Raw genomic sequence first — 21,856 nt, 5'->3', positions numbered from 1 at the left:
GTCACGCTTGCGTAAAAATCCCCGAAGAAGAAAATAATCGGGTCACTTCCGCCCCTACTCAAAGATGGCGTCTCGAAATGCAAAGGACGGCGTGAATGAAGCGCGAGCTGGGAAAAAGTTAAAAAACGACAAAAAACAAAGTAAGTTATACGTGTTGTAGGCCATGTAGTGTTAAAAATACACTCTTGGCGCGAAGAGGAATTTGAATCATTGCGCTTGTTCACAGGTTGGATGGGAGGGCATGCATGCAATTAGCACCAAAGCTAATACCTAGCAACATGCTGCAATGTTGATAAACAGCATTTGGCTCGTTAATTTGAATGACAATAGTGAGGATAAGCGGTACGGAAAATGGGTGATCTTTGTCCATGTTGGTGTATGAGTAGAATTCTTGAGATGTCATTTCGATGTACTCTTTCCTTCATGAGTGAATTCTCTTGTATCAAACTCTTGACCCGGGCAGCTTATCCACAGCAAAGAGACTTATGTAGGATCAATATATTAGGGGTGGGCCACAAGTCGCAATGCTGGAGACTTTAAAATATAAAGATGTCAACAAAAAAATCTGTAAAAGTAATAAAGCTGAATTATTAGTTTTTTTAGGAATATTTTCTTTACTTTGCTCAGAGCTTTATTTCCTCTTCCTTCCCCTCACAAGGTTTTTTTTTTTATAAATTTTGTCCTGCCATCCACCCTTCCTCTGCCGAAATGTACTTTTTACGCCTTCCTTCGGACCTGTCCGATACTGCTTTAGAATCCGCTTTCTTTACCCGTGACTCAAACTGCTGCTTTCACAATAATTGTAAAGAAACATATTACATACTACTTTTGGCCCACCCTGTACGTGCTTTGTCCATCAAACCATCTCCAACGATGCTGATTTCTGTCGCACAGCGGATGAAGCCGATCTCCTGACTGTCCCCGATGGCTGGAAAGAGGAGCCCTTTACCAAAGACGACAACCCGCGCGGTATGTTGGAGGAGAGCAGCTTCGCCACCCTATTCCCAAAATACCGAGAGTCCTACTTGAAAGATTGCTGGCCGCTGGTGGAGAAGGCTTTGGGAGAAACTGTGAGTATGCCACAAAATGTCCTGTCACTGAAACAAATTAGTCCCAAAACTCAGATGGTTGGTTCCCCCCCTCAGTATATAAAAGCCTCCCTGGACCTGATTGAGGGCAGCATGACCGTCTGCACCACAAGGAAAACCTTTGACCCGTACGCCATCATCAGAGCCAGGGATCTCATCAAGTTGCTTGCCAGGAGCGTTCCATTTGAACACGTGAGTATCCTTTTGTCAAAATAGAGAACTTTACCTACATCTGTAAAAATATTCCATGTATGCATTTGTTTGTTTTTCGCCACAAGGCTGTACGGATATTACAAGACGACGTGGCGTGTGACATCATCAAAGTAGGGACCCTGGTGAGGAACACAGAGCGATTTGTGAAGCGAAGACAGCGTCTTATCGGCCCGAAAGGTTCCACCTTAAAAGTGAGTCCTAACGTACCGTGTGCCGTATGTCATACGCGCTTCTAAGCAACCGTAGTGTTTTTATCATCATCATTGGGATCCCCCAAATTATGTCAAGGCACTTTTTTTCCATATGAAGCACTAAGATTTATTTGTTCAAATGAAGTTGTTGTGTTGCTGTCTCGTCCAGGCTTTGGAACTGCTGACCAACTGCTACGTGATGGTTCAGGGCAACACTGTGTCCGCCCTGGGACCCTACAACGGCCTGAAGGAGGTTAGCACTTTGCAACCCTTGTCCGGTAACCACAGGGCTACAGGATTTTTGCTTTTATTTTATAGGCAAAGGAGATGGTAAAGGTTCATACGATTATGTTGGTATGTTCTTGTTTAGGTGCGCAAAGTTGTCACGGACACGATGAAAAACATCCACCCCATCTACAACATCAAGGTACGGCCCACAAAAACGGCCGCTCGCATGATTCCCGGACTCCCTTGCTTTTCGTGTGCCCGATGACGATGGTGTTTTCATCCTTGTTCTGACCCTCCTGACAGACATCAACTCTCTCTGGGTTTGACTGCCAGGGTTGGCTCAACTCGGAGCTGAGGGCACAAAAAGGATGTCCGGCGCGTCCTGCCGCAAAGTTCTGAGTCCCTTTTTAAATTCTTTCCTGTTTCTGCTGGAACCGCCAGACGCTGATGATCAAACGGGAACTGTCCAAAGACCCCGAGCTCCGCTTGCAGAACTGGGAGCGCTTCCTGCCCAAGTTCCGACACAAGAATCTGGCCAAGCGCAAGGAGCCCAAGAAGAAGAGTGTGAAGAAAGAGTACACTCCCTTCCCGCCACAACAGCCGGACAGCCAGGTGGGCACGCGCGCCAGTGCTTAAATGTTGCCATTTAAACGTTACCATTCATACATGTTGTTCCGTTAAAAGATTGACAAGGAACTGGCCACGGGTGAATTCTTCCTGCGAGAAAGCGTTAAAAAGAGGAAGAGGATGGAAGAGATAAAGGCAAGTTCACTTCTGTGTGAATGACTTCCTTGTCAAACGAGACCATTATCTGACAAATACGCCATCGTGATTTACTTAGGTGAAGCAAGCCGAGGCGCTGACCAAGAAGCAGGAGCAGAGGAACAAAGCTTTTATTCCTCCTAAAGAGAAACCCTTACTGAAGAAGACGAAAGGTAGAAATGCACACTTGCTGTGCGTCTCACACCGACGTATCCAACTGCCGCGAATAACGAAACTGCAAATAATTGACACGCCCCTTAAGAGGTTTGGAATTCGGGTTAATATGGTGGCAAAGCACATCAGTCGTATTAGCTAGCAAATGAGCTCGAATAACACACGAGCACAAACGGACACGACATCACACACGGGCAAACAAATGTGCGCATTAGCACATCGCACAAATATAAAGCGGTACAGAAAACGGATGGATGGATGGATCTACTCATCCGTGAATTTGAGAATTCCGAACCGTAAATACGTGGGCAGGAACTGTCGGGCTAAAATGTATTCATGTGTGCAATTTCAGCTCCTGTGGAAAGCAAGCTGGACATTGACGCCATTAAGGAGAAAGTAAAAAAGGCCAAAAGCAAGAAGCTGGGAGCCCCTCCAGTGAACCCAGCGCCTCCCGCCGCCTGCACCACAAACAAAAAGAAAAAAACGAAGAGCAAAAGCTGAGCAGCACACGAAGAACTCTCGTCATTTGTTTTTTGTGACATGGTAGTTGTTGGAGACTTGGAGAGAAAGTGAAACGTTCCACACCCATTCTGTGAGGAATTTATCACATCTCAATCTGACTCTGTAAATTCTCTATCATTGTGCAGATTTGCTCTGGTCAGTATTTATAGTTAAGATCTATTTCTCTGCTCTGTGATGTGTTGGAGCACTTTTCTGGAATAAAAAATAAAGCTTTCGTTTAGATTTGTATTGCATTTGGTTCATGGAATAATTCACAGTTCCGCTTTATGACTCTGAAACGAGGCCTTCTCCAGGATGAGGCTGACAAACTCGTGTTTCTCCAGGCATCCTCGGCACTCCTCTCCCCACGAGGCTAAAATATTCCTCAGCTCCACCACTCGCATCTTTTTCAAGCCTTCGCTGCTCAAATCCCTCAGCTCAGGCTCTGGGGGAGGGGGAGAAAAAAGGCTTTAAACCATATAACCCCAAATAGATGTGAGCATATGTTACCATGTTTGAGCTGACATATTTGCGTGTCCCTGCTGCTTAGGCGCTGGCAAATCTTCTCCACGGGAACGTGGGAAGCCAGAGGCTGAGACACGGATGCCGTGACGCGGGTTGCTGCGTCACTGCTGGCTCCTAGGTAGTAACACTGGGACACGCATACAGGCCATTATCCACCAAATGGAATTCTTCTTTTTGGTATCATGGGCTATAAAAGAGCACTTTTGTGTAATTTGATAGTGCATCTGTTCATATCGTCAGCTCGATATTAGGCGAAACGTTTGCTTTTGATCATTGAGGCGTCATATTGGTGTGCCCCAAATCAAATCTGACTGCAAAAAAGAAACGTGGCAAAATGTTGTTTTACATGTAACTGAATACAACATAGTATATGAGATACTAATAAATAAATAAAAAAAAAATCATGTAAAGAAAAAATGTAACCAAAATTGAGCATTAAATTTACATTATGGAGTGTGATTGATTAGTAAAATAACTAGATATACCATTTTTCTTTATATACACTTTTGTATATGTACATGTAATTTTTTGAATTTGATTAGTTGATGTATTAACATATTTGCATGATACTAGAAATAAAAAAAATTGGTCAATTTCAATGTAAATGTGTATGTGTGTAAATATTGATGCATACTGTGCGCATCTATATAATATGGTTTTTAATAATTGTATTAAGTCCACTGAATGACTTATTCCTGATCTTTCCACTGTAATCTTCCCCCCCCCCCCTCCATTCGTATAGTGTGCATGTTCTCACCAGCCTCGCTTCCTTGCCCCGGGCGGCAGAGCAAGCCCGGAACAGTTCTTCCTCCACCAGAGCAGGAGTCAGCTCTTTGCGGGGCGACATCAAGCTTCCATAAAGTCCTCGAAGAAACCCCACGCACACTGCAAACCGGAATCATTGTCGGCGGTCATAAAACATGCTTACAATTCTTATTGGTGCTTTTATAGAACAGGCCATGGTTGGGCCTCAGCCTTGCATGCAATATACAGTACAGTCCACCCAATGGCTGTTGATATCAGGTACACGCAATATGGATTTTTAAATCACACAGACTCGTCGGTACCTTCACAGTTTCCTGCCTTGGAACAAGACACCCCGTTTAAAAGCAGCAGAGTGCCGAGGAGAAGCGGCGACATGGTGCGGTGTTTGCTGTTATTAATAGCTGAACGGCCCAAACTGAGTGTGTTCACTTTGGCCCTGGAGACACACGGCTCAACGTCACTGTCTTCACAAGTAATATGACACATTCATTGTACAATAGTGGATACGTCTATGGACTTGTCATTTTTTGTGTGCTTTGGCCTAAGAATTAGGAACTTTCGGCTCTCTTATGTGCTGTAAAGGTCACCAGCTCAGGCCAGAGCCACGTCTAATCTAAAATATATTGCTTTGCCACCATCTGGTGGGATCTTGGTGTCGAGCAACTATGTTGAAGTGAGGGGAGGAGCGTCATTTTGTCAGGCCACAGCCTTGTCTAATAGAAAAAAAGTGCTTTGCCATCATCTCGTGGCATCAATCGGCAAACGTTTTTGAACGGACACGTGGATTTTACAATGAATGTTGAGCACATATCTTGCCTGTCCAGGAGCTCAGCACCCCTAAACCTCCCATAGAATCGCCCCTGGTTGAGCAGTATAACTTACAGGATATATGTTCACTTACATCCTTGATTGGTTGCTTGGTATGATGCTTTATGTCCTTGAACTAAATTTTCTACTTTTTTTTTTTTTTTTCTCCACTCAGTAGTAGTACAGAGTAAAATTTTCAAATTGAACAAAACTTATTTTGTAGGCATAATTTGACTGCTTTTGTAGTGAAAATCTTCCCCGGATGTCGTTTGCACGCCTCGCGGCCACGTGACGCCGGCTCCAGTTGGTTCAGCATGGCCGCTATCGGCGTTCACTTCGGTTACACATGCGCTTGTGTGGCGATATTCAAGGTGAGTAACTTCTTCCCGGTGACGTTCTCTTCGCGTTATCGTTGCATTGCTGCCATAAGTCAGGAGCAGTATTAGTTATATTTCTATATAAATGGTCTCTATTTTGGACAAATGCTAACATGCTAACTTCCACGGAGGTGCTGTATAGCCGAGCTGAACGCATACTAGTTGTGTGTTGTTTAGTCGTTTTAACCGGTTGTTAGACCGTTAAATTTTGTTTTCTTCCAGTTTTTTTTTTGTTTAAATCTGGTTTCAATACTTACGTGTGTGTAGGACGGTCGGGCTGACGTCATTGCCAACGACGCAGGAGACAGAGTGACTCCAGCTGTGGTCGCCTACAGAGACAATGAGCAGGTACAATTCATTAAAAATGGATGATGATATGAAATATTCCAGTTATTCTATATTTTTTTCCTGGTCTAAATTGGTTTTCAATGTTCCACAAAGCCTGGGAAATATGGCAGTGGGGGGGAAAAAAACAAACCAAACTCTTTTTCACTCCTTTTGGGATGGGCTTTATTTCTCCTGATGCCAAATAGGGGTTTTCCCCCAGTATTAAAGTTCCACATAAATAATAGAAATCAATAAATAGTTGCTTTACAGATAACGTGGCAAGTAGTCACGTTGTTAATGGAGGACACAAACTTTGAAATAGTTAGCCGAAAAATAAAATTTTGAATTAATCGATAAAGTCGATGAATCGCCCGTCTCTACTGCGACGTCTCATGAGGACGCCTGAAATATTTAATGCATGCGTTTGTCTTCTGCAGCTTGTGGGCATTGCAGCGAAGCAAGGGCGGGTCCGCAACGCCGCCAACACGGTGGACAAGGTCAAGCAAGTGCTGGGCAGAAGGTGACGCAACCTTTTCGGATTGTTTCTGTTTAAGACCGACGAGGGAAGAATTTATACGAAAGATTATTGGAGCCACACTGGAAAAGTGAAATTCGCAATGTTAAGGGGGGAAAGAGTAGTGTATTTTATTTGTATTTTTTTTAGATAAAATGGCGGCTATTTTTTAATGTAAAGTGGGATATTTTCAATATTACTCATGAGATTAAGAGAATAAAGTCAAATATTTTAGCGATAAAATTTAATTTTGAAGATGCATTTTGAATATTTTTAAGATTAACGGCCCCTATGAGAATACATTCAGTGAGTTTAATTTTTTTTAATTAAAATATATTAAGAGAATGAAGTTGAATGTGTTTTTGAGATAAAAAATAATATAACAAAGTCATTTTCAACATTGGATTGATATTTCAAGTCGGCATATTATTTGTCATTTTTCTTCTTTTTTGTGTGGCTGTGATACTCTTTATAATAATAAAATAAAATAATAATTAGCAGTAGTTCAATAACCATTTTACTGTTTACTGACCTAAGTTTATTGACTGGTGTCTCGTAATGAGCAGCTTTGACGACGCAGAGACGCAAGCTCATAAATCACAGACCAAGTGCCAGGTGAGGTTTTTGTTTGTTAAAATGTCATCTTACCCTTAAAATGTTTCAGTTTAAACTTGTGAGCATCATGCGTTCTACACAGGTGGTAAACCGATCAGGGAAGCCAAATTACGAGATTACGGCAGGGGAACAACGAAAGTATTTTTCTCCGGAGGATGTTGCCAAACTCATTTTGCACAAGATGAAAGGTAACACACGTTGACAAACACAAGTGGACACGTATTCGACACTTATGTTTAATATTTGTTTTTCCAGAAACTGCACAGTCAGCTCTGGGCTCCGATGTCACCGATGCCGTCATTACCGTCCCGTTTGAATTTGGGCACCCTCAGAAGCGCGCACTGAGGTCGGTCACACCATGTTTCATCTGTTGTCGTTCCGTGTTAACCGGGCCGTTTGGTCGCGCAGGGAGGCCGCTGAAGCCGCGGGGTTCAATGTCCTCAGGTTGATCCACGAACCCGCCGCTGCTCTTTTAGCCTATAACATCGGACATGACTGTTCTGCTCCAAAAAGGTATCCTGCTCATTTCTACGTATCTATTATTAATATTTTATATCTTTAGATGAGTGTATTTACCCCCCCCCCCCCCCCCCCCCCCCCCAACCACGTTGATCCATCTCTTTTTTGTCTGCAGCCACGTTCTGGTGTACAAACTGGGCGGCACGTCTCTGAGCGTGACCGCGCTACAGGTGAACGGAGGAATGTTCCGGGTCCTGAACACCCAGACGGACCACAGCATCGGCGGCGAACGCTTCACGCAGGCCTTGGCCCAGCACCTCGCCGCTGAGTTCAAACGGTACCTGCCGATCCGTCACGATAGTACACTTTTTATGTACTATACATTGTTGTGCTCTTTCTCCTTTCCCCCTTTTTGTTTATGTGCACGGTGCAGCACTTTTAAACACGACGTGACCAGTAACGCCCGCGCAATGCTAAAGCTGATGAACGGAGCGGACATGGCCAAGCACTCCCTCTCCACGCTGGGATCGGCCAACTGCTTTGTGGACTCCCTGCACGATGGCGTTGACTTTGACTGCAATGTCTCCAGGTGAGCGGCAAGAAAATGAAGAGGGGGGGGAAATATATATATACACCGATACACGTCAAATTATTAAAAGTTCTCAACAAATATTGAAATAGAATATTATCTTAAAAGTAGAGAATGCCATTTCTGCAGGCTAGGAACTGAATACCAAATAGTTGAAGCTGGGCTGAAATGCTGTGGAAATCATTGAATTGTTCAAACATGGAAGGAGGTAACTATGTAAAACATGTCTTGTTTTAGGAATTTTATTGTGGGGGGGAAATAATACCAAAAATGTCCTGATTGAGCAGAACGTTTGAAGTGGAAATGCTTTGAATTGGTCACGAATTGTTGTGTGTTAAAAATCTGGAAAGATTTGGGAATGTTATTGCGAAAACGTGGAATTGTAGGAATTGAAATTGGGACATTTTTACAAAAGGGAAAATAGTTCCCGAGATGTTTTAAATGCGCTCATACAACGAAATAACTTGGAAAGTGAAGGTGTGTTCGTTGAATCTTTTTGAAACAACCCCACTGTGGTGTGCGTGTTTCCCCTCAGAGCTCGATTTGAGCTGCTCTGCTCCTCCCTCTTCAACAAGAGCATCCAGCCAATCAGACGCCTGTTAGAGGAGACCAAACTCTCCACTCGTGACATCAACAAGGTATGTCCTCCTCCCCCCTTCTGCCCGTGTAACACGCCCCACACCACGGGATCATCAATCGGGATACTCTGATAATCGGGAAGTTTGTTGATGGTAGGGAGGATAAATGCTGAAATTGTGCGCGTGGCAGGTGATCCTGTGCGGCGGCTCGGCGCGGATCCCTCGTCTGCAGCAGATGCTGCGCGACATGTTCCCCGACGTGGAGCTGCTGAGCTCGGCGCCTCCCGACGAGGTCATCGCGGTGGGCGCGGCCCTCCAGGCGGGTTTGTTGGCGGGCAGGGACCGCCTCGTCGCCGACGGGGAATCCGTCCAAGTGGATGCGTCTGCCTCGGACATCCTAGTCAAGGTATTCCCACCGAAACCAAGCTCATACCTCGGCGTTGTCAAAATACTTTTCTCTTTCCACCATATTGTAGCACCGCTACTCATTGAGCATTTGCCCCGCTTGTGATAAAACTTCAGTGTGAGCTCATCTTGACGTTTGCAATTCTGAATTGTCATTATATACTTGGGTGGATTCTGTAAACTTAAGTTGAAATGTCTTTTTTTGCGCGCGTGACAGGAGGTGGACGAATCCGGAGCCGAGGCATTCACAGTGCTCCTTCCGTCCGGCCTGCCGCTTCCCGCCCGCCGAAATCGCACGCTGAGCGGCGGGGGCCAACTCTCCTCCCTCTGCTTGGAGATTTACCAGAGATTTGCCTCTGAGCAGCCAGAGAAGCTCGCCAAGGTGCGGTAATACCCGGCAAAAACTGGAATTTGGTGTTTTTGTGTATATTTCATAAGATTGCATTTTAATACGCTTGAATTGTTTACGCATGTGGGTGGGGTTAAGAGAGGTAAGATTCCGACGGTGGCGGCGTCGTCATCGATTAAAAGTAATCGGTTGTGTCGCTTGTACAGATTATATTGCGAGACCTGGAGCCCAAAAAGGAGCACCACAACATTGACACAGTGGTCACCATGAAAAGGTATTTTTGGCATCACCAACATGTTGCGCGCGCGTCTACAACGGTTTGCGTGTGTGTTGCAGGGACGGCTCCCTCCACGTGGCCTGCGTCGAGCAGAGCAGCGGGAGGTCGGAGATCATCAACATAGCGGCCGCATCCTGAAATGAAATGAAATAGGTTTTTTTTTTTGTTTTAGTTTTTTTTTTTTTACTACGTAAGGCGGTTAATAAACACACATCAATTGTTCCCCGTTTGATGACTTCTAAGTGATCTTCCGCACGGGCTCATTGTCACATGGTCCCTTCGATCGAGTGTTGACTCGCGCCACAAAATTAGGTGCACCTGCACCATGTAACGCAGCGGTTCTCAAACTGGGGCCAGCGAGTTGGATGTTGGTTGGGGTTGTGCAAAGTAATTTGGCGATAAATTGCATGTATTGTTGTTGTTTTTTAAATGCTTACTTACATATGAGGTCGCAGCCTGTCAAAAAACATATTACAACAACGACTCCTCCGTACCTTATTACAAGAGTAGTCCCAAGTGTTTTTGAGAATTTGATGGATCGATTACATTTTGAGAGTATGATTACATATGAGAGTAAATTGACATCCTTTCCTCATTAATGTTTGACTTCAATATCCTAATTCGACTTTATCTGGGAAAAATGACTTCTTGTCGTATTTGTTGAAACGGTCATTATGACTTGATAGTAGTACATGTTATTATCTGGGAAAAAGATCGGATTAACACCAATCATTTTGGCTCTGATTGGTTGTTTTTCCTTGGGCTGCGGTGCTTTCTTTGATATGAATAATCCAAATCCAAAATGGGGTTTGCGTACTAAAAGGTGGCAGTATGCCTAACGGGTTGCATTGCAGTCACGTACGAAGGATCGTTCATTAACAGGTGAGCACAAAGGTTTGTTCCGACATTTTATATTGCGTTATAGTTAGATATGCATTGAAACAGAAATACACGGTAATGTGCAAACAATAATCCTTGTCTGTGCTTATCATATGGAGAATTTTGTTCACAGTGTCTGGATTTCAGTGTTGCTTCCTACACATCCCATACAAAAACTCCAGCTTCATCTGTGTAGTTTGGAAGCGCAGCGTCGCGATTCCAACTGGTTCCGTGATGTCGAACGAGTGATTCTTCCCCCTGTTCTTCCGTTCAGCAGCCGTGCTCGGGTACGATGCGACACTTGAGGATCTTCAGGTAGTTCTGGATCTTGTCCGAGTCGCGGCGAAAGCAGTAGAGGAGCTCGTGGTCTTTCATCAGGCGCCACTCGCCTCTTTCCGAGGGCGGGAGATCCTCCCGGGACGACGGGCTGCTGACGGAGTTGCTGATCATCCCAAGCGTCTGCATCTGAGGTAGAGAAGGAACGCACAGTATAGCAGAAACTTATCGCGAAGATATGTGTGCCTTAGTGAGCTGGAACACTTGAAACAGAAAAATATACCCAAATAGTTGTCATTATCATGCGAAATCTTTAGTGAAGTGGAGTACCTTGTGGGCCACTTTCTCCACGCCTTTGCGTAGCTCACGCACCATGTCGCTCATCTCGAGGGCTTTGTCGGAGCTGAAGTTAGCCGCGATCTGGTGGAAGTGCCAAAGGGGGTCCCTCCACGCCACCAGGAGCTTCAGGATCACCTCGGTTAGCTCCTCGCGCTGCAGTAGCAAATATAACAATTGGGCGTGTGGTTGGAAAATTCCAATTCAGGACACTTTGTCAGGGGAATTGTCGGAATAAACAGAATATTTTTGGAAACGACGGGTCATACGAAGTATACCGCTATTCTCTCAGCGTTCTCCTTGCTGTCGGGGGTGAGGAGGTTGGCGGTGTGACAGTTGCGACTGACCCTTCCAATGTGATTCCTACTAGGCACGAAGTACTGCTCCTGGTCGGTGCACACGGCCATCCGAGAGGGAAATATCGAAAGGTCTGATGTCATGTAAATGTCATCGTTCACGAGAGTACAGCAGTGATGACTGGGTATACTGTACTACAATGCATTGCGAGATCCAATCCGAATGAGTCAGTAAACAGTTTTAAGAATGCAATACTGACTTTTAAGTGACAGTCTGGGAATGATTTATTGAGTTATTAGTGTTAAGGATATTTGCATAACAGTTTGACAACATCTTCCATTAGACTTCCTTAATCTTTCAGAAAACCAATTTCAATGAGACCCCAATCGCTTGACAAATATGCATTTGACTTCACGGAGACACGCGATTGCTGTAGAATGTGACTTACAAATTCAGAGTGAAGGTCATCGGAGATGCTGTGCATCCTGGCCGAGTGCTGGATGACTCTGTCAAACAGTTTGGCCAGCGAGAGGACGCGGCACCCGGCCTGGCCGTTGGCACAGATGAGCGCCGCTGTCACCGTGGCCGGTCCGCCGCCCGACGTAAGACCGGCCAATAATAGCCAAACTAGGCGGAGGAATTGACAAGATCAACGCAGAGAATAAGGATGGCACGCAGAGCGATAGAAGTACCTGATGTGAGCTTTCCCGGCATCCTGCAAAGTGAGGAGGCGCTCCTTTCTCCGATGACACAGTGAGGGTCCCTCTCTGACTCTTGCCTTTAATAGTGACGGGAAGAGCGAGGGGTGGTGGGGGGGAGCCAGGTTAAAGCGGGGCCAAACGTTTGACGTAGTACTCCTGTGAATCATGAATCACAGCTTGACATCACACAACAAGGAAAACAACCTTCAATGAGTAAAACAATATCTTCATAGCTAACGAGACAATTAAGGGATTTATTAATGTTTTTTTAAATGATGCGAGTCGGCACTTAAAATAATATTTATTGCGCTATTGTCGTTTGTCAAGATTTGGAAAATCAAAGAAAAATATTGAATAGCTTTTATCCGTGAGTGCCGACGGTCGGTCGTCCGCATGTCCCGTGCGATTGGCTGGCAACCAGTCCAGCGTGTGCGCCAACTCAACCACGGCCCTAAAGAGGACAAATGCTTTCAAAAAATCAATATCTGTATGGATGGATTATACCTGTTAATCTTTTTTAGCATAAGCAACTTTTCCACAGTTTTGGTTTTAAATCAGAAAATGAAAGGATGACAATAGTTGAGTTCCAACTTTCCGTAATAAAACTTGTTTTATTGTGCAGGATAGAGGGTAAAGAAGGGACCTAGGATTTTCCACATTTTATCTTACAACCTGATTTTTTTAAAAATGTTTCCCCCCCCCCTCTAAATTCTCCAGACAATACATGATGGGATGAATTTTTGGAGTGATTATTAGCTAATTTATTAAAAAGAAAACATTAAGAAATCCCATGTACATAATTATTCACAGCTTTTGCGCAATGCTTTGTTAATGCACTTTTTGCGAACATTATCTCACAAGTTCGGCACGCTGCTCTTCGGGCAGTTTCGCTTTTCCCCCCTTTGCGGCGCCTCTTCAGCCGCTTCACATGGGATGGGGAACGTCGGCGCTCAGTCATTTTCAGGTTCTCTGATTGAAGTCTTTCATGTTCTTATGTCACTGTCACTATTTCTCCCCTTTTGGAATATGGCTGTGACTTACGAAAATGTGGGGAAAACGGGACGTACTGGGAAAACTGGCATTGTCCTCGAAAGCACCTGACCGTCCTTCGCGTGCGGCGCGATGCACGTGTCATCTTCCACGTGCGTGCAGGCAACAATGGGAATCACCCCCGGGCGCTCTACGAAGCGGTGACATCATTAAAAGCTGGGATGTCATACTACCGGTCTCTGACGTGGGGGTTTACTCAGCTGCCGTGCGGCGAGCCTGTAAGAACAGATGTCAAAAAAGGTCAGCGGGAGCACTAACAGGAAGAGAAGACCGGCCCGAGAATGCCACCGTAGAGCACTGTGTCACTTTGTGTCCCAAGATGGTTGAATGTCAGACAATTCGTGGCGTAAGCGGCTGACTCACCGACGTACGTACGTAGTAGATCAGGGTTTCCCAATCTGTGGGTCGGGGACCCAAAATACTTGCATCCATTTTCGTTGTTTGTTCTCGTTTGGGTTTCAGGCGAGCTGCAGCTTATGTCAGCTAACTTTGGGCAAGAGGAGGGGGACACTTGGCGCTGGTTGCCAGTCGACCGTAAACAAGCATTCACACTCAGATTCAATGGGCAATTTAGAGTCTTCAATGAATCGAGCGTGCATGTTTTTGTTACGTTTTGAGAAGGCCTGGAGAAAACCCACGCAGGTTCGAAGCCACAGGCCTGTGAGGCAGATGGGTCGACCACTAGTCTTACCGTGTTGTCTCCACAGCGGGCGAAAAATGGATTTTTATGGAGGGCGTTTTCTTGGCAGAGAGATTTTGGATTCATATTTGATGTAGAAAATTGTCTTCTCTGTTCTTATTATATACGGTATATGTCCATTGAATGATAATGTGATATTTTATTACATTTGTATCCTGGGGAATAAAATGTCTCGTTTGGGATGCCCTGTATTGTAAAGATTATTTGTTTTTTTTAAATGGTTGATCACAGTCTCATTTTTTTTTTTAAAACCCTGCATTTGAACAGGGGTGTGTAGACTTTTTATCCATTGCACTATGTATTTGAATCGACCTAGTAACCATGCCAAATGTAAAGAATCATCCCAGTGACAGTGATGATGACCACGAGAATGCCAAAATCAATAAGTCATACAGTAACTCATTTGTGACTCCGTGTGTCATTTGTGTCATTCAGCCTTCTTTTGGGCAATAAGGTCCTTCAATATCCATACAGAATTTGTTTAGTAGAAGGCAAATGTGGGTGGTTTGGGTCCTTCTGCAGAAGAAGACTGCTTTCTTGATGACTGCTCTTGTCATGAATGGGGGCGCCATGTGATTATTTATTTTTTGCCGCACGTTCACCCAAACGTAGGACGACCCTGGCACGTTGGCCCCTCGCCCTCTTCAGACTGACCTGCTGTGGAGCGGGTCGACTCAACGGCAATCCGGGCCCGGAGGTTTGATTACAGTTTGCCAGGATGCAAACCTCACCTGGGTACTCACTGTCAGTGTTTGACAGTGTGTGCGGCATTGCGTTTATTAACATACGGGTGCATATTCAAATTAGAATATAGTCGAAAAATGCATTGCAGTTGTTCAATTCATAAAGTGGAACTTATATGAACACACACACATTGGAACATTTCAAGTTTTTAATCAGAGCCTACAGTTAACGGAAACCTGAAATTCACCATTTCAAGAAAACAATTTTACGTAACAATGAAAATTCCTTTTAATATAGAAATTAGGTGGGGCTTTTCCCATATTTTGAAGGAATTGTTCCACTTGAACGACTGAAATAAATGCAATGATAGATTTGTTGAGCTGCACCTGTAAGACCACACATTTAATAGGTGTTTTCAGTTTTAATATGACAAGTTTTGACAGACAGAAATTCCAACTAACGCCGCAGACGTTTTTTTTTTTAGTTCCAATAAATATTTGTGTTAAAAAAAACGAGTTTGTCAATGTAAGAAATCGAAATAAAAAATAGCCAATTAAGCCGTAACTGAGCGTGTCTTCGATGTATTCTCCTATCCAACAGCACCGTTCGAAACGTCGTATGTCGATCACATTCATCGGAAGTCTGTTCATAACCGAAGGGGCTTCTTGGTCTCTATCGCCCTCTGCTGTAAGAGGCTAATAGCATGCCGTAGAAGATATTTATCTTCAACACATTTTCCATATTGTGGGAAAATATTGGGAAGAATTTACTGTTTCATGTAAAACAACACGTGTAGCGTACGACGGAAGAAGTCAGTGCTGTCTCTCAAATTTAATCAACTTCAAAGCCCGGGTGGTGGGCGAGGTGATGTTAACACGTTCATTTGCTCCAAATCGCCGCCCGCGCGCAGGACGCCGAATCGTAAAACGAGCGTCTCCCAGCAATGAAGCTCTTTCGTGGCAGGAAGTTCGTTGCCTGTCAGAGCCAAGATGGCGGCGTCCGCAGCCGACGAAAACACCGCCGAAAATGTGTCAGAAGAGTCTTTAAGTCCCGTTTTAACAGACTGTCCGGACAACGCGAGTTTTTCGGACCTTTCCGACGAAATGCGTGACTATGTGGTGGGGTTTATAGAGAAAGAGGTGGGCAGTGACGTGAAATCTCTGAAGAACGTCGGCAGCCTTCTGGAGAAATTAAAAGAGGAGAATAGAAGATTGGAAGAGCAGGTGGGTGACCGTTAAATTAGCCTTTGCAACAGATTTTGCAACGAGACGTGTTGGAAATGATGCGTCGGGTGTGTCCCATAGGTATTGACGGTATCCAGCTCAGTGCCTCCCCAGGTGTCTGCAGCTCTGTCTGCCGCCGAAGATGCCAGCTCTTCTTTGGAAGAGCTTCTGCAAAGGGAGAAACTCATCTCCACAAAACTGCAACAGGTACTACATAGTAGCGCGGTGCTTTTATTGTATTTGTATTAGTCGCTGTACAAAGTGTGTCTTTAAAATTTTGGGGGGAATTTACAATGTCCCAGAAACAAAAGTTTCCCCAGTTTGATGCAATTATGAAATCCCAAATTGAGCTACGGTACTTTTACTATACCATGCGATTCCAACTGACCAAATTCCTCCACAGATATTTGTAATAATCCATTCCCTATTCCCTGTTGTAGCATCTCCAGGGCGCCCAGCCTTGGATGGATGCTCTCAGCCAGAAGCTGGGCCAAGTGGAGACCGTAGAAAGACACACGAAGTACCTACGTTGCCTTCAGCACATCGAAGAGCTCAGGTACTAAAAAGAACGTCGGACACGTGTTTTTTAAAGAACGTCTCGGATTCAACGTGCGCCGTGTTTCCACAGCGGCGTCGTCCAGCAGTGTCTGATGACGAGCGGCGTGTGGGAGGCCATCAGGGCCGTGGAGAGCATGGCCGTGATGGACGCCGGCCTGAGCCAGTCCAAATGCTCTCACCTGCGCGACTTCCTCCGAGAAACTCTTCACTTCTGGCACAAGATTATCAAGGATCGACTGGCCGGGTAAACGCCAGCAGCTTAATCGATACAAGAACGGGACCTAGAGCGGTACCTGAACTTAGAAACGCGATTCTTTCAGTGACGAAGCACGTAACTAAATTCACGTGTATGTCTAATACATTTTCCCCATTGATACGAATTGAAATCCATTCAAACCACCCCAAAACCAGCAGAATTTTCACATTACGTAAAACAACGTAAGACATTTTGTTCACTTCACTGGAGCGGCGGCGTATCTGAAATTTGTCTGCATTTATTTCCATTCTCACCCTGTGTGATTCTCAGGGATTTGGAGAAGGTGTTGACACAGCTCCACTGGCCGATCGTCTCCCCTCCGACCCAGTCCCTCACGCCCGCCGCCAACGGGCAAGAGCTGGCCAGTCAGCTGGAGCTTCTGGTCACACAGCTGCTGGCCCTGCAGACGTCGTATCCTCCACTTGCAAACATCCAGTCCAAGTCTATCAAGTGACCCGGTAACCCTTCAGATTCTTTAACCCCCCCCCCCTCCCCCGTCCAGCGACGACCTCATCTCTCAGAGGACGTCGCCTCCCTCCAAAGCCGAAAGCCGGCCAGTTGCTTCTCCCCGAGCTTCTCCGCTCTGCCTGCCCATCCAGATCATGCTGCATCCGCTCAGCAAGAGGTTCCGATATCACTTCTACGGCAATCGACAGACCAACTCCCCCGGCAAGGTTGATCGCGGTCTCATTTCTTTGAAAACGTTGCATTCTGTTTGGGAACCTTGCGCGCATCTGTGTGTGTGTGTGTGTGTGTGTGCATTTGCAGCCAGAGTGGTACCTGACTCAGGTGCTTATGTGGGTAGGGTACAGCACAACCTTCATGGAGGAAAAGATACAACCTATCCTGGACAGAGCCAATGCCACCATCAATGCCAGGGTGTGTATAAGAAAATGTGCCTTTATAGACATAATATTGCTTTGTATTGAATCTTTATATATGTATATATACGAACACTTGGGAATAGATACTGGTAATAAAATGAAAAATCTCGCAGGCGGAGCTGTGTCGGGGCCTTGTGTCTTTAGTCCAGGAGAAGGTGGCGGGCGACGCGTCCCGCCTGCTCTACGACGACACCCTCTTTTGCCACCTGGTGGAGGAGGTGCTGCAGTTCGAGAAGGAGCTGCGGCGCAACCACTCGTACCCGGCGCCTCTGCCCGGCCTGCTCCACCTGCTCCTGGATGACGCCGTCCTGCAGAAGTGGCTGACGGTGGAGAAGAAGAGTAGGTGGGCAAATCGCCCCGCGGGGGTCGGGGCCGTTCTAACTGTGTTGTGTGCGCAGCGGCGCTGGAGAAGGTGGACGCCATGTTGTCGGCAGAGGGAGCGTGGAGCTCTCAATATAAAGACATCCGAGACATGGATGAGCTCAAGTCCCCGGATTGTGCCGAAATGTTCATGACCCTGCTCGAGGTCATCACAGGTAAACCTAACCCCATTAGGACGAGTCCTGAAAAAAATGTTATTTTTTTTGTTTATTAGATTTTCTTTTTTTTAAATTTTCTCTCCTTAGACCGCTACCGGGAATTACCTTGTCCATCTGCACAGCTGAAGTTTCTGGAACTGCAGAAAGAGCTGGTAGATGACTTCCGTATACGACTCACGCAGGTAATAATGTCAACAATACGTCCGTATAGGAGTAGTTTTGCAAAGGGGCGCAGAAAGTTTCCAGTCACTTTCAACGAGAAGTTAAGCTGGGGAATTTAGAAATAGTAAGTATAAATATAAATCTTTAGTTTATATCATGGTAATGAAGTTCTGCCTCCGTGAGTGAAAATACTCCTATCTGGACCTAACTGCGTACGGTACGAATGAAAATAACTGCCAGCGAGATGTCATTTTTAAAAGTTAAAGAATTCATGAAGTAAATAATGTTTGAAGGTGGACACTTTTACTCCAAATTAGCGTCGTTTTGCCTCGGCGGAGGTTTGCGCTCGACTGACTACTTTTGTGTTCCATTTCTTCTAGGTGATGAAGGAGGAGTCGCGCTGCCCGCTCGGACCGCGCTATTGCGCCATACTCAACGCCGTCAACTACATTTCCACCATCCTGACGGACTGGGGAGACAACGTGGTGAGGCCCAGTTGATTTGTGCGATTGTGACGAATGGCTTCGGTCGATCTGTCTTATCGTTTAGTTGAACACAGACAGGGGAAATGAAAATGTTACCTCGGAGAGATAAAGTAGACCGACGTGACTCCGAAATGGCTACTGACCCAAAACCGACCCTTTTTTCCGCCTCCTTTAGTTTTTCCTGCAGCTGCAGCAGGCGGCCGTGTCCCTAGGCGACGAGGCGGCGGCGGGGGGCCTCGGGGTCACGGAGATGGGTCGTCTGGCCTCTCTGGAGAGCTCGCTGTTCGACGGCCTGCTGGCCCTGCTGGATCGACTCCGAGGAGACATGACGGGCCGGCTGCTGGACGGCATCATGAGGGACGTCACGGAAAAAGCCAAAGCGTACTGCCGAGACAGGTGTGGATTGTTGTTGTTGTTGTTGTTATTGTAGCGGTGAGTCATTAGCCTTAGCTCAGCATCAATCGCCCCCGTTGTCTTCCCCGTGCAGGTGGTTCTCACATCCGTCCCAGCACGACATGTCCGCCACGTCTTTGTCCAGTTCTGCGTGTCCCATGATGCTTTGCATCAGGGACAGTCTGTTGAACCTGCAGCAGGTTTTAAGTCTGTCTCTGTTCCAGCTGGCATGGCAGGGCCTCGCAGAGAGACTGGACAGCTTTCTCTATCAGGAAGTAAGGATTTAAAGGAGATATACCATATAAGGCACCCCCCCCCCGACAATTTTAAAGGGTTCCCAGGTGTTTTTAAAAAAGGTCTGACATTTTTAAGTCAAAATTCACAAAGGATAAAGAATCACAACTGACTTAATAACCACGTCACGGGAACAAGAAATTATTTGCGCATTATTCACGTCGTCTGTAAAAAGTGTACACCTATTTTTGGCCCGCCTTACGTATATTGAAAAGTTGATTTTCTAGATCCATATTTGTTTCTGTGTTTCAGGTGGTGCTGTCCAATCATTTCAGCGACGGAGGAGCAGCTCAGCTTCAATTCGACATGATCAGAAACCTTTTCCCTCTCTTTGGTCACTACTGCAAAAGACCTGAAAACTTTTTTAAGCAGTAAGTGTATACAAGTGCTGAAAAGGTGTATTTTACATTCATCTCAAGGAAGAAGATTCCATTCGAGATGGAAATAAGGGAAATCTTTGTTTCTTTTTTTACAGCCACATTATAATACAGTATGCAACTTGCACAACCGTGATTTTCAAAACTTTGAAGCACAAATAGATGAAAAACGGGGCTCTGTGATGAATTGTGTTCCGTTGTAACACACAATTTTGACTGACACTGTAGCCAGAGCTATTTAACACTGTTTATGTAATGTGTTCTACAGTATATCTTTAATATAGCATTCTGCCAAAAAGGCAGAGTTCATGTATTTTTTGACTGACATTTCCTGTGCCTTCCCAGTGTGAAGGAGGCCTGCATCATCTTGTGCCTCAACGTGGGTTCCGCTATCCTGCTGAGGAACCTCATCAAAGAGTCCTCATCGGGGGAGGACGCGAGGGATCGGACGGGAAAGGACGACCCCTCGCCGCAGTCCGCCTTGAACGAGTTGGGAGTTTACTACTTGGCCCCCTGCGACGTATTAATTCTCCTCAACCTCAGAGCCTCCTGGCCTGGACAGTGACACTTTGATCCCAATGAAATCAATCCCCAATTTAACATGAGATTTCTATGGTGTACTAAATGTATATTGACCTATTTGTCGTCATTGGAAAATACAAGAGTTCTTCCCTGGAACATCAACTGGTGTGCGGACCACTTTTATTACATAGATCATACGTTGTTATTCATAATGAACTAAGAGAATTGAGAAAAACCAGAATCCCCATTGGACGAACACGATGTGGTTGCCGGATCCGTTCCGACCTTTAAGGCAAATGACTTTACTCCGATCTGAGTGAGTGCAAACTGTTCCCGTGGGGCTGGATGCTCTTCATTTCAGTACAGGAGAGTTTAAATAAGTTGAGGCAGCGAGGTCCTGCCAAACCTCTTCATAGAAAGTTGTAAATCTCCCGTACGGACGACACAACTATTTCTCCGGCTGCTCCACAACCTGAATGTTGACGATGTCCTTCTTGCCTTTGTGCCCCGGTAGTTTAAGGTTGCGCTCAGTTAAAACTATCTGGGATTCCTCCTCCGAGTCCGAAGAATCCTCCCCGTCGTCCTCCTCCGAGTCGCCGTCCGATCCGCTGAGCTCGACCAGAGCGACGTCCTGGAAACCACGAGGAAGAATTCAAACGCCTCGCACAAATCATGTCGTCAAAAGCCGGGATGCTTTTCGCTCACCATCTCGATCACTTTCTCTGCCGTCTCGACGTCCTCTATGTTGAAATGTCCCGCGGGAGTTTCCTCCATCTGCCGCTTCAGCTTTTGATTGGCTTCTGCGATCTGCGGGAGGAAACTCTGCAGCCGTTCCATCACTTTGAGGAAAAAAAAGAAAAGTATGAATTGAATCTTCTTACCGACGGTATTATTAAAGCAATGATCACAATTAATTTCACCGCTGCTTTGTGGGATTCTTTCTGTCTTGAGGCCATCTGATGATTTAAGGAGCAACTTCTCAACCAGACCTGAGACAGCACAATGACAAAACTGAAATCAAAGGGAGTCCTCGGTTTACGTCGTCACAAGAATGCACGCTCAGTCACCGCTCAGTCACAGTTTTACATCGGCTCATTGCCGAGAAGTGGTTTTAATCCAGTTATTTACTGTGAGGATTAGCTAAGGCGCGTTCCGATTTACGTACTAATTCATCCGTCTTTTATTTGGACCCGAATCACGTAAAAGCAACGCCGACCTCCATTTTAATCTTAAAAAAAAAAAACTTACGTCCACCGTTGCCACATGACAGCAAATCACGTGAACTCGTTTTGTTGTTTTTATCCATTGCAGAAGCAACACGACTGCAAAATGTTAGCGTGTTTTTGGTCAGAACAACATCTGGGTGAGAGGGAACATGAAGCTACTGTACAGCGTTTATGTTTGCGCCCCCTAGCGTTCAGGAGAAAATCGGTAAGTTTAAAAAACGAAGGCTATGTCGTGTTATGTATTACCCTGTTACGGCGTAATTGAAATAA

The 21,856-nt window shown here is 45.5% G+C and overlaps 6 protein-coding genes across 7 annotated transcripts; 3 read left to right on the top strand and 3 right to left on the bottom strand.

Annotated features, from left to right (window-relative positions):
* The first annotated feature begins 37 nt into the window (after nt 1–37).
* Nucleotides 38–3,404, top strand: krr1 (KRR1 small subunit processome component homolog). Its single transcript, XM_061762538.1, has 10 exons — nt 38–140; nt 895–1,070; nt 1,146–1,280; nt 1,367–1,492; nt 1,662–1,745; nt 1,863–1,919; nt 2,162–2,332; nt 2,405–2,482; nt 2,562–2,655; nt 3,009–3,404. The coding sequence occupies exons 1-10, from the start codon at nt 65–67 to the stop codon at nt 3,155–3,157; spliced, it is 1,146 nt and encodes a 381-aa protein (XP_061618522.1). The 5' UTR covers nt 38–64; the 3' UTR covers nt 3,158–3,404.
* On the bottom strand, nt 3,390–5,570 carry cdnf (cerebral dopamine neurotrophic factor). Its single transcript, XM_061762857.1, has 5 exons — nt 5,530–5,570; nt 4,750–4,883; nt 4,440–4,567; nt 3,668–3,809; nt 3,390–3,602 (listed from the first exon to the last, which is right to left on the bottom strand). Exons 1-5 carry the CDS (start codon nt 5,568–5,570, stop codon nt 3,430–3,432), a joined length of 618 nt encoding a protein of 205 aa, XP_061618841.1. The 3' UTR covers nt 3,390–3,429.
* On the top strand, nt 5,469–14,385 carry hspa14 (heat shock protein 14). Its single transcript, XM_061762770.1, has 14 exons — nt 5,469–5,625; nt 5,899–5,979; nt 6,396–6,478; nt 7,039–7,087; nt 7,170–7,275; nt 7,343–7,433; nt 7,496–7,600; nt 7,722–7,883; nt 7,980–8,135; nt 8,671–8,773; nt 8,904–9,119; nt 9,336–9,500; nt 9,674–9,741; nt 9,804–14,385. Exons 1-14 carry the CDS (start codon nt 5,569–5,571, stop codon nt 9,880–9,882), a joined length of 1,521 nt encoding a protein of 506 aa, XP_061618754.1. The 5' UTR covers nt 5,469–5,568; the 3' UTR covers nt 9,883–14,385.
* Nucleotides 10,894–12,270, bottom strand: LOC133472222 (prolactin-like). Its single transcript, XM_061762778.1, has 5 exons — nt 12,225–12,270; nt 11,981–12,159; nt 11,514–11,621; nt 11,230–11,391; nt 10,894–11,088 (listed from the first exon to the last, which is right to left on the bottom strand). The coding sequence occupies exons 1-5, from the start codon at nt 12,244–12,246 to the stop codon at nt 10,894–10,896; spliced, it is 666 nt and encodes a 221-aa protein (XP_061618762.1). The 5' UTR covers nt 12,247–12,270.
* A 1,160-nt stretch (nt 14,386–15,545) lies between the features above and the next one.
* On the top strand, nt 15,546–20,522 carry rint1 (RAD50 interactor 1). Of its 2 annotated transcripts, XM_061762769.1 has the most exons (15): nt 15,546–15,890; nt 15,972–16,097; nt 16,331–16,446; nt 16,519–16,692; nt 16,975–17,115; nt 17,207–17,378; nt 17,473–17,583; nt 17,702–17,927; nt 17,987–18,124; nt 18,215–18,309; nt 18,670–18,774; nt 18,950–19,170; nt 19,262–19,442; nt 19,714–19,832; nt 20,184–20,522. In XM_061762769.1, exons 1-15 carry the CDS (start codon nt 15,657–15,659, stop codon nt 20,401–20,403), a joined length of 2,379 nt encoding a protein of 792 aa, XP_061618753.1. In that variant the 5' UTR covers nt 15,546–15,656; the 3' UTR covers nt 20,404–20,522. The 2 variants fall into 2 exon arrangements, 1 of the variants encoding a protein (XP_061618753.1); XR_009786642.1 differs by lacking the exon at nt 19,262–19,442 and having other exon boundaries at nt 15,548–15,890; nt 20,184–20,322.
* On the bottom strand, nt 20,514–21,845 carry nopchap1 (NOP protein chaperone 1). Its single transcript, XM_061762779.1, has 4 exons — nt 21,609–21,845; nt 21,281–21,349; nt 21,066–21,199; nt 20,514–20,991 (listed from the first exon to the last, which is right to left on the bottom strand). Exons 1-4 carry the CDS (start codon nt 21,664–21,666, stop codon nt 20,809–20,811), a joined length of 444 nt encoding a protein of 147 aa, XP_061618763.1. The 5' UTR covers nt 21,667–21,845; the 3' UTR covers nt 20,514–20,808.
* Nucleotides 21,846–21,856: the final 11 nt, after the last annotated feature.

Source organism: Phyllopteryx taeniolatus, chromosome 22 (genome assembly GCF_024500385.1).
Source record: "Phyllopteryx taeniolatus isolate TA_2022b chromosome 22, UOR_Ptae_1.2, whole genome shotgun sequence".
Lineage (NCBI taxonomy): Eukaryota > Metazoa > Chordata > Actinopteri > Syngnathiformes > Syngnathidae > Phyllopteryx > Phyllopteryx taeniolatus.
Note: the sequence above shows the minus strand (reverse complement) of the source record. Positions and strands in the feature narration are given on the sequence as shown.